This window comes from Thalassophryne amazonica, chromosome 8 (assembly GCF_902500255.1).
Source record: "Thalassophryne amazonica chromosome 8, fThaAma1.1, whole genome shotgun sequence".
NCBI lineage: Eukaryota > Metazoa > Chordata > Actinopteri > Batrachoidiformes > Batrachoididae > Thalassophryne > Thalassophryne amazonica.
The window spans coordinates 107253236-107268988 of record NC_047110.1 but is presented as its reverse complement, the minus strand read 5'-3'; the positions used below and the strand labels follow the sequence as shown (position 1 = coordinate 107268988).

Below are 15753 nucleotides of genomic sequence, written 5' to 3'. Positions count from 1 at the left end.
GCACAAACCACTTATGCCATTGTACCCCCCAACCATCCCATTTAGATGAGATAACCCTGCATTGGTCTTCAAAATTATTATCCCCCACCAGATATGTTTGGAAGAGGATATATCAGCATGCTCCCTTGGTCTTGTTTTTCTTTCACCACTATAACATATGAACGTTTTACCCAATTCATTCTAAAATTGATATACATAATTATACAACCCCTGGCAAAAATTATGGAATCACCGGCCTCGGAGGATGTTCATTCAGTTGTTTAATTTTGTAGAAAAAAGCAGATCACAGACATGACACAAAACTAGAGTCATTTCAAATGGCAACTTCTGGCTTTAAGAAACACTATAAGAAATCAGGAAAAAAAAAAAATTGGGGCAGTCAGTAACGGTTACTTTTTTAGACCAAGCAGAGGGGAAAAAAATATGGAATCACTCAATTCTGAGGAATAAATTATGGAATCATGAAAAACAAAAGAACACTCCAACACATCACTAGTATTTTGTTGCACCACCTCTGGCTTTTATAACAGCTTGCAGTCTGAGGCATGGACTTAATGAGTGACAAACAGTACTCTTCATCAATCTGGCTCCAACTTTCTCTGATTGCTGTTGCCAGATCAGCTTTGCAGGTTGGAGCCTTGTCATGGACCATTTTCTTCAACTTCCACCAAAGATTTTCAATTGGATTAAGATCCAGACTATTTGCAAGCCATGACATTGACCCTATGTGTCTTTTTGCAAGGAATGTTTTCACAGTTTTTGCTCTATGGCAAGATGCATTATCATCTTGAAAAATGATTTCATCATCCCCAAACATCCCTTTCAATTGATGGGATAAGAAAAGTGTCCAAAATATCAATGTAAACTTGTGCATTTATTGATGTAATGACAGCCATCTCCCCAGTGCCTTTACCTGACATGCAGCCCCATATCATCAATGACTGTGGAAATTTACATGTTCTCTTCAGGCAGTCATCTTTATAAATCTCATTGGAACGGCACCAAACAAAAGTTCCAGCATCATCACCTTGCCCAATGCAGATTCGAGATTCATCACTGAATACGACTTTCATCCAGTCATCCACAGTCCACGATTGCTTTTCCTTAGCCCACTGTAACCTTGTTTTTTTCTGTTTAGGTGTTAATGATGGCTTTCGTTTAGCTTTTCTGTATGTAAATCCCATTTCCTTTAGGCGGTTTCTTACAGTTCGGTCAGACGTTGACTCCAGTTTCCTCCCATTCGTTCCTCATTTGTTTTGTTGTGCATTTTCGATTTTTGAGGCATATTGCTTTAAGTTTTCTATCTTGATGCTTTGATGTCTTCCTTGGTCTACCAGTATGTTTGCCTTTAACAACCTTCCCATGTTGTTTGTATTTGGTCCAGAGTTTAGACACAGCTGACTGTGAACAACCAACATCTTTTGCAACACTGCGTGATGATTACCCTCTTAAGAGTTTGATAATCCTCTCCTTTGTTTCAATTGACATCTCTCGTGTTGGAGCCATGATTCATGTCAGTCCACTTGGTGCAACAGCTCTCCAAGGTGTGATTACTCCTTTTGAGATGCAGACTAATGAGCAGATCTGATTTGATGCAGGTGTTAGTTTTGGGGATGAAAATTTACAGGGTGATTCCATAATTTATTCCTCAGAATTGAGTGAGTCCATATTTTTTTCCCTCTGCTTGGTCTAAAAAAGTAACCGTTACTGACTGCCACAATTATTTTTCCTGATTTCTTATAGTGTTTCTTAAGCCAGAAAGTTGCCATTTGAAATGACTTTAGTTTTGTGTCATGTCTGTGATCTGCTTTTTTCTACAAATTAAACAACTGAATGAATATCCTCCGAGGCCGGTGATTCCATAATTATTGCCAGGGGTTGTATACTATGTTGGCTCAGACTACACTGAAAAGTCAGATTTACATGATTTAAGTATGTACAGTATCAGTCAGTTTGGACACACTTTCCCAGCCATGTTTTCTTTTTTCCCCCAAGGTATGGACCATCTATCAATCAGGATTTTTAAAACAGAGCCACTTCAAACACTGTGGACTTTGTACATTGTATCACTGTTGACTTGTCTGAATGATGCCAAAACTTCTATGCATAGTCCTATACTGGGTTTCCCCACACTATGAGCTTTTGAGCCATAGAAAGAGTTCTTGGTCACCTCCCTGACTAAGGCCCTTCTCCGCCGATCGCTCAGTTTAGACGGGCAACCAGCTGGAAGAGTCCTGGTATATAAGAGTCCTCCATTTATAGATGATGGAGGCCACTGTGCTCATTGGGACCTTCAAAGCAGCAAAAATGTTTCTGTACCCTTCCCCAGATATGTCTTGGAGGTCTACAGACAGTTCCTTTGACTTCATGCTTGGTTTGTGCTTGTGTTGTGACTGTTAACTGTGGGACCTTATATGTAGACAGGTGTGTGTCTTTCCAAATCAAGTCCAATCAACGGAATTTACCCCAGGTGGACTCCAATTAAGCTGAAGAAACATCTCAAGGATGATCAGTGGAAACAGGAGGCACCTGAGCTCAATTTTGAGCTTCATGGCAAAGACTGAATACTTGCATACATGTGATTTCTTAGCTTTTTATTATTATTTTTAATAAATTAGCAAAAATCTAAAGCTTTTCACAATGTCATTATAGGGTATTGTGTGTAGAATTTTGAAAGAAAAAATGAATTTCATCCATTTTGGAATAAGGCTGTAACATAAAATGTGGAAAAAGTGAAGTGCTGAGAATACTTTCTGGATACACTGTAAATGCAAGAATGATAACTACACTATGCAACTTCAAGAGTTAGAAAAAAAAATGAATTAAATTCTTAAAAGAATTTTAGAGCTCTACTATCGGTGCCCTACTGATACTCTTGTTTTTCCTTTTCAGACATTTTTTTTTTTTTTTTTTTTTTTAAACAAAACAGGATTTCTCTCTTCCAACATATTTGCCAAAGATGACTGGAGCACTCACAGCTTGAATGCTATATTTTTTTTAATGAACATAATTATATTTAAAAAAGTGAATTAGTCCTTTAATGAGGATAGTGTCCATGTTGATGTTTATCACAATTCATAAATAAATAAATAAATAAAAGATGAAGCTAGTTTCATATAATGCACCAATTAAAACTATTTTGGGAATAATTCTGCCCATTCCACTGTTTGTAATTATTCATCTGTAAAACAAAATTTGCAGTCTATCCAACATGTAGATCTGCAAGGTGCAATTTGCATGTCGTAAATGGTTTGGAAATTTTGTATAACATTGCAAAATGACATCATCATAGTATGAACAAATTCCCGCCCAGACCTAGCAGGTGTAACAGAATGTGCAATTTAAAAGCTACACTGTAAAAGGTCTCATTGGAGCTTCCGTTGATATATTTGCCAGTTCTCCTTTAACATTAGGCTGTCAAGTTAGCATGCTGTGAGAACATCTGCAAGAGTTGCAGCATATAAACCATTTGCTCATCCTCATCACCTCAGGTTATAATGTTGTAAGTGGACGCGGTTTTGTTTGCAGTATAAATGTGACCCACAGCCCCAGTGTGCTTATTGTTCCGCAGCGTTGTCCTGCCTGCAGTTCACTCCTCCCTCTCTGGGCCCGCGTCATAAATGACAAAACGGGTAAAGGTGAACAATAAACAGCAACCCCAACAGACACGTCTGCTCAGTAACGTGTGCATGGTGGAAATATGTCCTACCTGGAGGGCAGAGTGCTGCACAGCCCATATCAGTCTTCCTCAGTCCCTCTGTCTCAAGCATCCTCTCCCCAGCTAGCAAGTGCGGCTCCCCCTCCTGCAGCTCACCCTGCACAGGGCGTGCTAAACTGTCTCCTTGCAACAACCAATCCCAAGATTAGCATCATATCTGTTCCCAGAATAATCACTGCATATGACCGATAATCTTAATGCATGGACTTCTATTTGCACACATTCACATGCGACGCACATCTGTCGATCATTCTGTATCCCGCTTCTTATCCTACTAACCCCCCACCCCCCTCATCTTTATCATGCAGTCATCACTCTCGCTGAAACCTGTGGTACTTCTCTCTTGGCCGCAGGCAGCTCGCCGTAAACGTCAAAGCGAGCTAAATTCAATCAATGATCAACACAAGAGCAACCGGCCCACGTTTTCCATCAAATCACGACGGACACTGCAGACATCCTACACACTGTGCGCCAGCAGCAAACAGCAGCCGGCGGGAATATAAAGTGACTGCATACATGTGCCGCGGACAAAAAAATAAAAATAAAAAACAAAACATCACATGGGGCTCAGCTGTGGAACGGTTTCCTGAATGACATGAAGCAATCATCCAAGTGAAAGAGGCGGTTCTGATTGGACGATAAAAGCTGGCCTTTAACAGTGAATGTCAGCCCGACTGAAGCCCGTTGAATTTACACCGAGGAGCTGCATGCTTATAAAGTCAATAGAGCGCTTAAAAAGAGGTGCACCGAGTGCGTCGTATTTACAGCACATTCTTGGTCGTGAAATATTCTCCTGCAGGAGCCGGCTTTATGAAGGGAAGTGGATTTTAGCACTACGATGTACAAGACGACAAATAAAGGTGTCAGCTGTCACACGTGTTGGTAGCCATTATGTCCAGCGTTATTTATTTCTTTAATCTTAACCGCCTGTATTATTTGGCCTCTCTGGACGACAGCGTCTGAACCACAGAGAGGCTGTGACTTCATACTTTGCTTATGACTCAATTTGATCTGCGAAAGCCAAGTCGTTTGTGTTACACTCTGACCGAGCTGGCTCACACACAGACTAAATACCAGTGATGTAACGCCTCATACATCATATGTGATCTATAATGGACCCACCCTCCCAACCAGGTTTGACATGCATATGATAACAGTGTGAAAAATGGATTTATTCTTACCAGACTTGTTTCTGAAGTAACAGTTGCATAAATCTGGATGCAGTGTTGAAGAGACATTAAAGCAGATGTGTGTCCATGTGAACAGAACCTGCTGAAAGCTAAAGATGTAACAACTAGGGATGCACCGATCCACTTTTTTTTTTCCCCACTTCCGATCCGATCCCGATACTGTTCCAACACCAGAGCTCTATCTGCTTTAATATTATGATTATTGTTGATTTTCTATGAGGATATTTTGTATCCCCAGTTACACAGCTTCATAATGAAGTGGTATATAGGAGGAGGATTTTCTTAAAAAGAAGACCTGAAAGTTCAGCTACCATTTGCTAGAAGGTGCATCTAAGATGCAAGCCTAGATCTGATGTTCAGTGAAAGAATTTAGTGCTTTCATTTATTGTTGGATCAGTGGCTGAAGTTTCATCTCGAACACCAACTGGCATACCCGTCCCAAGTACATGTACCGTTTTCAGCATGCAGCGCACGTCCACATTTCCAAAATGCAACAAGAAACTAGGGATGTGAATCTTACAACTCATGATTCAATTCGATCCCGATTCTTGGAGTGGCGATTCGACTCAATCAATTTTCGATTCAAAGAGCTCTGAGAAATAGTTATATTACTTAAAAAATGTTTATGTTTAAGAAAATGCAGCTTTAGATGGTTAATCAAGTGATTCTAAAGATGTAAATTTACTTATCTGCTTTGCTCGTTCAGAGTTGGCTGGCAGTTTAGTGAAGTGATGAGTGTGCACTGGTCAGTCGGCAGAGACCGCCGCTTCTTTTAACTCTGGGTGATGGCGTAGCATGTGGGCTTGCGGATTTGAAGTGTTTCTGAAGTACTTGACTTTCATTTTGCAGATTTTGCATACTGCGTAAGTCATGTCAAGCTCCTTCTTACGCAGCAAATAATAAAATCCAAAATGAGCTCAAACATTTGCCTTCAGCAAAGACGGTGCTGGCTGAATTAGCTCTTCGTCCGCCATGCTAAGCTGCAGCTCACAAATGTTTGAAGAACGCCGAACCCTCCCCTCGCGGAGATGCTGTAGTATGGAGACTGTTGCCTGACAAACAGTACACGCAGCGAGTAAGCAAGAAAATGTTTTAAAAAATGTTTTTTAAAAATCGATTCTTGGACATTTTGGATCGATTCAGAATCTTAATAAATAAGAATCACGATTTGGACATTAATCGATTTTTTCCGGCACCCCTACAAGAAACTAATAAAAATAAAGAAATAAATACTTAATTTACTCATGTGTGGAGCCAGTCTGGTTCAGTTTTGGTAAATCGTCACACCCTTCCTGCCAGCTGCTTTTGTCTTTCTGGACCCAGCTAAAGAAAACCCTTGTGCTCTTTAATGTGGCACTTTTGCAAATGTTTGTTTAAGTTCACTGTATTATAGCTCGCGACGGAGCGTCCGCCTCTCGATACAATGGCTTTGCAAACATTTCACATGGCTGTCTTGCTTTGCGGTGTTTCAGCAGACATGTCAGCGGCGGTACTCTTCAATGTTCACCACCTACTGCTGCAAACTGCAGAAGGAACCTCCCAAACGGCGGCACCTCATCGAGACACACCTCCATTCAGAAAACCCCCAAACTCTGCAGCCAGCAAGCAGAGCAGCCCACAGCACCTGTGGAGACATTTCAGCAGACACACAGACGTGGCTCCTGGATCGTAAAACTCCACAGGTTATATCGGAAATTTCCAATCCGTGAAGTACATTGGTATCGGAAGCCGATACCGATATTGGATCGGATCAGCCCCTCGTAACAATGCATCACGACTTGGTTAAAATCAACATACATGAAGCTTCAAAGTAACAGATGCAAAATTCATTGCAACACTCTTTCACGCACAAACCAAAGACCAAAGTGAAACTAATATTTGATTGGAGAGTGATATCATTTCAGTTGCACTAAAGAAGAGGACACACGCTGTTCTGCACAGTTTATAGAAATAAATCTTACTTCTCAGTCATAATTTGTCTGCAGTTTATGCTGTAAAATAAAAAAAATAAAAAAAAATAAAAACATATTACATCAAATTGGGAGTTGACTAGACTGGAGCAGGCTGGATGCACATCAGGGTCAGGGCCACATACTCAGAGCAGAAACAATACTTTTCCTGACTTTTACCAAGTGTGTGCCTGCTTATGAGCGCAATCAATGGCATCAATCAGACGAGGTGCAACATGCTGCGCCTGGCGCTTCAGTACTGATCGAGATGTTCTGCTTCATTCTAAAATATCAAATACTGGACACCTTGTTTTACTTGATGATAATAGGTAAAACATGCTTGCTTTCATTGTTTTTTTTTGTTTTTTTTTTAATAAATGGAAAGCAGTTGTCTCACTTTTTTTTTGCTAATCCAAAAACTTATCACATCTCTGACAAAAAAAAAAAAACATGATCCGTAACAGAACCTGTTTTTTGCACTAAATACACAAAATTTGACTGAAGACAAGGGCTGACGTGGGGCTGCATAATTAAGGCTCAGTGGATGCAACCTGAGATGTCTAAAATGTCAGACAAGACGCTTATACTGGTAACGACCCAGTTTAAATCTTAACCAATAAGTAAGTCCCTACGCCTTCTCCCTTGTTTTCACTGGAGGTTGCCACAGCAGATCCAAGGTGGATCTTGCATGGTGACTTGGCACAAGCTTTACACCGGATGCCCTTCTTGACAACTCCACATTGAACTGGAAACCACCTGCCTTGCATGACCACATGACAGATATATTTGGTGCCAAACATCTGAGCGCCACTAGCAGAACTGATATGAAAAAGTAACATGCATTTCAGTAAATCTTAAGTCAGATTTTTTCCCCCTTACTTACAAACACAACAGCCACACCTTCTCAAAATTCTTCATAATGCCGCGTTCACACCGGGCGCGACGTGAGCAACAGCAGCGACAGGTTGCCATGTAATCCTTATGGAACGACGCGTTTTGGCGCCAAGTCACGCAGCGCAACGCAAATGAAGCGATGCGAGTTAAGCAATTTTGAGCGATTGGCGCGTTCGTGGCGCGATATTGCGTCGCGTTGCGTTGTCCTCCTCCCCAAGTTGAAAAATCTGAACTTTTTCGTCTTGTCGCGCCGCGATGACCAATCAGGGACTGAATATGTAGTGACGTGGAGATGTCTGGAGTTTGACTGAAGATGTGAACATGTCCTGTCTCTGGTAGCAGCCTGTGAGCAGGACTTATGTCTCTTTTGTCCTTTATGTCACAATTATGACAGAGTTTTTGGAGCGAACAGCAGCCCCACAGCAGCGGGAGTGGAGTTTCTTTCTCTTTTTATTTTACGTGCGCGCGAATCATCCATGGAGATTATTTTACTTATTAACTACACAGATGTATAATAAAACAAATGGTGACTGGTTTCTAAAGACAATTATGACAGCGTTTTTTGGGGAAGAGCGAGCAGCAGCCCCACAGCAAGCAGGGGAGTTTCTTTTTTTCTTTTTTTTTCTTTTTTTTATTGTTTATTGTGAACGGGACAAGAGGTCCTCAAACTGGGTCCCGCAGAGGTGGAAGGACCGCTGAAAGCGGCCATCATCCAGACGCAGCTCCTGCAGCAAATAATGATACTCCTTGAATTGGGAACGTCTCATGACGTTTGTCAGCTTTCCACAACAACTCGCTCCGTTTGATCAAAGTCCGTCATGTTAACCTGACTGACAACCGGAGCCGGCGAGCGGAATGGAAGCTCCTCCTATTTGATGACGCACCAGGGCGAATTTTCGCAGCAAAAGCAGAGCGACACACCGGGTGATGGTGGCGCATCCGTCGCCATGCGACCCCCGCAAATTTGTGGCATCTGATCACGCCCGGTGTGAACGCAGCATAAGAGGTGCACAAATCCCATGCTATTCAGTTACTATGCTATTCAGCTTTGATAACTGCTAATCTGCTAACTGAAAAGTTAACTTTTATAATGATAAACTGAAAAAAAATTAGCAGAAGCTACAGCTAACCGCTAACTTTTAGTAGTGACTCCGGTACATTATCAGCTACTGACAAGCCAGTTTTGAGTTTAAGCACCGCCAATGCTTCTGAGTAGAATCAAAGGCGATCACAAATCCAACACAGTCAGAGCTTCTGTCTTTGTGCGCCCTGCCCACTGCTGTAAGGAAGAGTCATTTACATTCAACAGATGTGTGGCAAAAGGCATAAAAAGCAAAGCAGGTTTGACTTATGTTTGATTTAGAAATCAAACTAATTCTGGACAGTTTATTCATATTAACATTAACTGTCATTTTTACAAAGTGAAAATATCACAAATATATTTTAGTTTTAAATTAATGCACTAATTCTGAAGGTTTGAGCATTAAAACTACGGCTCACCCGTATTGCGTTCAAAAAGACAAAACAAATTCATGAAAAACAAAAATCCCAAACACGGTCGTCGTCTTTCTAAAAAACAGTAAATTGCAGTATTGAGTCACAGTTTATCGCTATTATTTTACAAAATGTTACAGGAACAGCTCACCCATGTTGCATTCAATGTGACTGGTAAGGTAAAATCGACAACTCACCCGTTGCGTTGAGTTTCCCCACCGAAGAAAACCCACGTAAGTTTTGTCTTTATATAAGAATAGAGCAATAAGTATTTTTTCACTTTAAAAACGCAAAGCTTTGCATGCACATGCAGTCCTTAAAGCAGAACAAGGGAAGCCAATCTTGATGGGGGAGTTGCTATCCACACACTGGCAATTTACGCTACAAGAGCTCATCTCAACAGAACACTGGCGTGACTGTTGCAGAAACACAACAGACAGGAACTATCATGTATGATTTTAGAGTTTACAAACATTTTTGACTGTTAAACTTTACTCACTTGACCAGCAAAAAATGTTAGCAGACTGAAAGTTAGCGGAAGCTATTTGGTCAGCTGATGGTTTTCAAAGTTAGCTGAAAAGCTAATCCACTAATGAAAAAGTTAGCATCACTAATTACCAGTAAGCAGAACTATGCAAATCAATGAGAGAAATTATGCAATAAGAGTTGCAAACTGATGGAAGGTTTTCTCACAAATGTAAGTTTTGTTTTTAAATTTTTTCTTGTTACAAACTCAAGCCAATAATTGCAGCTTGAATCCACAACTGGTCAGCTAGTAATAACTGCCAAGTGTACATATTTACACTAGGCTCTTTTTTTAAGGCACCAAACAAAGGCCAACCTTTGGCCCAAGTGTTGCCTGATCCAATGCCCGCCCCTGAGTTTACATATGGACACAATACTTTTGCACCGCATGTCAGTGAGACATGTGGTGTAAAACCCAAAGTGTACACAACTCATTTCTGCATTAAGAAATTTACACACACATACACACACGACAAAAATATAAATGCAACATTTGTGTTTTTGCTCCCATTTTTCATGAGCTAAACTCAAAGGTCTAAAACATTTTCTATATACACAAAAGACCTATTTCTCTCAAATATTTTTCACAAATCTGTCTAAATCTGAGCACTTCTTTGCCGAGATAATACATCCCACCTCACAGGTGTACACAGCAAGATTATTGCACAGATGTGCCTTAGGCTGGACACAATAAAAGGCCACTCTGAAATGTACAGTTTTGTTTTATTGGGGGAGGGGGGGTGTCAAAAAACCAGTCACTATCTGGAGTGACGACCTTTTGCCTCACGCAGTGCAACACATCTCCTTCACATTGAGTTGATCAGCAGCCAGACGCCATCAAATGTGAGCATTTGCCCACTCAAGTCAGATATGATGATGAACTGCAGTCAGGTCAAGACCCTGATGAGGGCAACGGCCATGCAGATAAGCTTGCCTGAAACGGTTTCTGGCAGTTTGTGGAGAAATTCTTTGGTTCTGAAAACCCATTGTTGCAGCAGCTGTCTGGGTGGCTGGTCTCAGATGATCTTGGAGGTGAACATGCTGGATGTGGAGGTCCTGGGCTGGTGTGGTTAAATGTGTTCTGCGTTTGTGAGGCCGGTTGGATGTACTGCCAAAGTCTCTGAAACGCCTTTGGAGACAGCTTATGGTAAAGAAATAAACATTCAAATCACGGGCAACAGCTCTGTTGGACAATCCTGCAGTCAGCATGTCAACAGAGCAGCACAGTCTCATTTGTACCCCTGAGTAATATTGCGGGATTTGACCATTGTTTTCGGCTGCAATCACTGAAGCAGTTGCACAAAGGTGCAGTTTTTTTTCAATTCCCAGTGAAAAGGGGAAGACAAGGCAAATGGAAGAAGTTGTGTCAGTAAGTTTAGCGAGATTTAATGTGATAATGAGGAGCTGAAGGTGGACCGAATAGCTGCATCTCTTATCAATGACTGCACAACTGCCTTGACATGTTTCAGCTCCAGGTCATAAACTGCAACACAAGTACACTTTACGCCACAACTTCACATTTTCTTTGCATTTTCACCTTGTTTGCAGTGTAAATTCCCCAAAAAGTCAGAACGTGCCATGTTTCTAATAAGGACAGACAAGTGAATGGGAGACAATAAGGCTGCCCCCGGAAGTAAATGGTTACTTATATAGCGCTTTTCCATCTGCATCAGGTGCTTTACAATAATGCCTCACATTCACCCCAATGTCAGGGTGCTGCTATACAAGGCGCTCACCATCAGTGGTGGGCACAGATAACCAAAAAATTAACTTTGATAACAGATAACTGAAAAGTTATCTTTGATAAAGATAAACCGATAAACCACCCAAAAATGTATTGGAAGTTACAGATAATCGATAACCGATAAATTCCGGTCTTGTCTATGGGACATTTGCAGTTATTAAAGAGCTGAAATTGATTTTTAACACGATCGCTTTTGAAAGCATCAAAAGCGATAAAAGACCTAAAGAATAAGCAAGAATGTTTGACCATGCTGCCCCCTGCAGGAAGCAGCACAGACAAATCCTGAGAGCACCCACGAAATCAACTCTTTATTAATCATAATCATTTTTCTTTCAACATTCTGCCCCTGCTGGAAGCTCTCGTTTACAACAACGCTCCCACCACAGAGCCACACCGAGAGCAGCCATAAGGCCAGCTCCCTGTCAATTTCAACACTCTGGTCAAGCGGAGGTCTTGAAAAATAAAGTCATACTAACTTATGGTTTTTTGAAAATACTGATAGAATAACTCCATTAATGTCAATTCTGTCATTTGTACAAAGTTAAAATATAACATATATCTTTTAATGTTGAATAAGGTACTAATTCTGAGGTTTTGTAACAAACACAGACCGCAAAGCATTCTGGGTAAAAGTGCTAAACAGTGATTGGTACAGTAATCCATTATGTAAACCAACACGTTAATGTGACGTGTGTTGGTTTAAAGATAAATGTGCTTTTGTAAAATATTCCATTTTTATTTGTAAAAACAGGCATTTTTACGGAGCCCTGGAAGTGTCATCGCAATTGCATGTTTTAAAACTTTTATGATGTTGTAAAACATGCACTCAATATTAGTAAGTAAGTAAGTAAATTTATTTATATAGTGCCTTTCACAGACATAAGGCCATGTACACACGTTGTTGGGTATTTGTAAAACCGAATATCTTACCCTTTCAGTTTGGGGAAAAAAACTCCATCCACACTACGTCGTTTAAAAAAAAAAATCCATCCACATCGAACCGTATAAATGTGTTGTAATTAGTCTGCCAAACCTTAGGGTGGCGGTACTGATTAAAATTCTATCCAATCAGGAGCCTTATTATCTTGTCGTCACTTCCACAAAAACTAAAAACATGGCGCCAACCTCGTTCGTGTGGAACGATAAGGAGTCAGAATTACTTCTAACCGTAGTTTCAGAATACAAAGTTAACAAATATATGCACACAAAAAGCACTTGGACAATGGACAATACCAACACTGAGAGCAGCCATGTACCCAGACGTTTAATACTGACATGAACACACCTGGCCAGTAGATGGCAGTAGCAGCCTTGAAAAAATGTCAAAATTCCAGATAATCCGTGTCTGCTACATTTAAGATGCATGGAATTTAACAAACGCAAATACACTAACGTCTATAAACCCAGAGAATATATTCACGAGAGTTTTAGGCACTAGAGTTTAATGCTGTTATCTGTGGACCCTGAACAGAGTGTCTGAAATGCATTTGTCCTGTCGTGAACGTCTGAGATTACCTTATGCTACCCATAATGCATTGCTGCCTGGCACAGCATGTCCTCACAAAACCTTAAAAATTAGCACATTACTTTAAAACGAAAACATATATCTGATATTTTCACTTTATAAACTTCAGACATGACAATAATTTTAAATAACTTGTCTAAAATGAGTGGTTAAAATTTGAACCATAAGTTAAACATGTATGCCTCTGGATGACTTGGTGACACTGTGATTAGTATGGTGTTAAAGGAAATGACTTTTTGGTCACCAGTTCTCCTTTGCTTACAGACGATAGAGTGGTTTCTGATTGCAGAGGGTAGAACAACATGCTTATGAGGAAACTTTTAACAGGTAGGTCTCAGCTTTAACAGTTTTAAAAATGTTTTTCACTGTTCAGCTTAGTTTAGTACGTTATCGGTCTAAAAGTTATCGGACGGTAAGTCATCAGAAGATAATTAGTCCGATGATGGTTTTTAAATTTATCTAGAAAGATAATCCAATAATGAAAACATTATCTTCAATAATTATCTGTTATCGGATTATCGGAAGTGTGCCCACCACTGCTCACTATACACCAGGAGCAATAGGGAAATAAGGACCGTGCCCAAGGGCCCTTACTGATTTTCCAGTCAGGCAGGGATTTGAACCGAGGATCTTCTGGTCTCAAGCCCAACACCTTAACTACTAGCCCATCACCTCCCCCAGTATATTTTTAACCCAACTTAACCCCTTTACTGCGCACTGTCAAACAAGGTTACGGTGGCCAATTGCCCACTCCCTCAAAACCTGCGACATCTGTGACATTGTGCTATGTGATAAAACCGAACATTGAATGAATGAATGAATGAATGGATTTATTCGGCGCACACACACACAAATCCGAAAGAACAGAAATATACAAATAACATGAATGCTATATAAACAAAGCCTGTGAGTCCGAAAGGGTGTGGGCAGAAGCAAAGCTTATCAATGCCCACCCCTGCTAGTACAAGTCCAATAATTATAACAGTCATAATAACATAAACACAAATTCACAACACACTACATATAAACACACAGACATACACTTCAATATTCAATTACACTTCAATTCATGTATAAGTATATTATGTATATCAATCAATCAATCAATTTTTTTTTTTATATAGCGCCAAATCACAACAAACAGTTGCCCCAAGGCGCTTTATATTGTAAGGCAAGGCCATACAATAATGATGTAAAACCCCAACGGTCAAAACGACCCCCTGTGAGCAAGCACTTGGCTACAGTGGGAAGGAAAAACTCCCTATATATATAAAGTGCCAAATCACAACAAACAAACATTTCAAAGTGGCCTTTTATTGTGGCCAGCCTAAGGCACACCTGTGCAATAATCATGCTGTCTAATCAGCATCTTGATATGCCACACCTGTGAGGTGGGATGGATCATTTCGGCAAAGTGGTGCTCACTAACACAGATTCAGACAGATTTGTGAACAATATTTTAAATTTTCCTGTGTATGTAGAAAATGTTTTAGAGCTTTGAGTCCAGCCGTTGAAAAATGAGAGCAAAAACAAGTGTTGCGTTTATATTTTTGTTGTGTGTACGTACATACACACATTATTTATATTTATATATATATATATATATATATATGGGAGGGAGGGGGGTGCTCCATCAAGTCAAAAATTCCAGTGTTTGGGAAAACGGGATGTTTGTGGAGCCTCAGGCTGTGTTTACTCATTCCAGCCACACATCCCACTCCTTACATGGATACAGACTGAGCCAAAACACACACACACACACACACCATATTTATGCTTTTCCACAAACGCTATGCTAATATAACCGTTAGCATGAAGGTAACATTATAGCGCACAGCGATTATGTTGTGAAATTTTACTTATTTTCATCGTCCAACTTAACACGATAACGTAACAGGAGGCCGGGTTCTTGATCATTTCTCACCTTCTTTAGCTTTCTTCCTTCTGGCCAAAGTTCCTCCAAGTTTTCCCAGGAAAGAATCGTCTTTCTTCCGGGACGACGGGGATTTGGGAGTCGGTGATTTCGGAGAGGACGGAGACTTCTGAGGCGAGGAAGCCATCATCGAAAGTTTCAAGTCGTACCTGATAGTAACCACAAAAGTATCCGAGTCGACGTTGAAATTAAAAGTCAAAGTTTGACACAAACGACAAAGGGGGGGGGGGGGGGGGCTACAGTCCACTCCCTAAAGCGGAAACAAAATTCCAGATATTTTCTCCTCAGAAATTGGCTCCGCCCTTTTTGAGGAGGAGCGTACTGGACCCGTGCTGACCGCGAGTAGGGAGGAGGCGGGAGAAGGGGCGGAGCGAAGCTTCATCCTTTATTTCTATGCAGAAAAACGAAAGGGTAACAGGGGCGTGGCCAGAGGTGCCACTGGACCCCTTCTTCCTCTAAAACAGCGATTCCCAAACTTTTTGGGAACTCTGACATCTTTTTTTTAATTCTTGTAATTTATGCAAAACTACAATTTCTAATTAAATAAAGCAAATTACCTTTACAGTAAAATGATTGAAAGTGAGACGCATCACATACCTTCATTTTTTTAAATTTATTTCTCACAAACTTGTCCATGTTATGCAAACATGGTCCGCAAGCATGATCATCATCATCATCAGAAAACCAAGAGTAAGCAGATGGTTGTGCAAGTTATCTTCATCCATCCCCTTGGAGAAAATTACAGATGGTGCATCCAGGAAGTATTCACAGCGCTTCCCGT

At 40.6% G+C, this 15753-nt stretch overlaps 1 protein-coding gene across 2 annotated transcripts in view; it reads right to left on the bottom strand.

Moving 5' to 3' along the window:
* Positions 1-15179, bottom strand: part of parvaa (parvin, alpha a) — a 57959-nt gene extending 42780 nt beyond the window's left edge. Inside the window, exon 1 of one of the 2 annotated variants that reach the window (XM_034177205.1) lies at positions 14964-15179. In XM_034177205.1, the coding sequence (XP_034033096.1) occupies positions 14964-15102 (139 nt within the window). In that variant the 5' untranslated portion in view covers positions 15103-15179. Of the gene's footprint in view, positions 1-3709; positions 3786-14963 lie in introns of those variants that run through there. The other variant, XM_034177207.1, reaches the window with a different exon arrangement.
* Between the last annotated feature and the right edge of the window lie 574 nt (positions 15180-15753).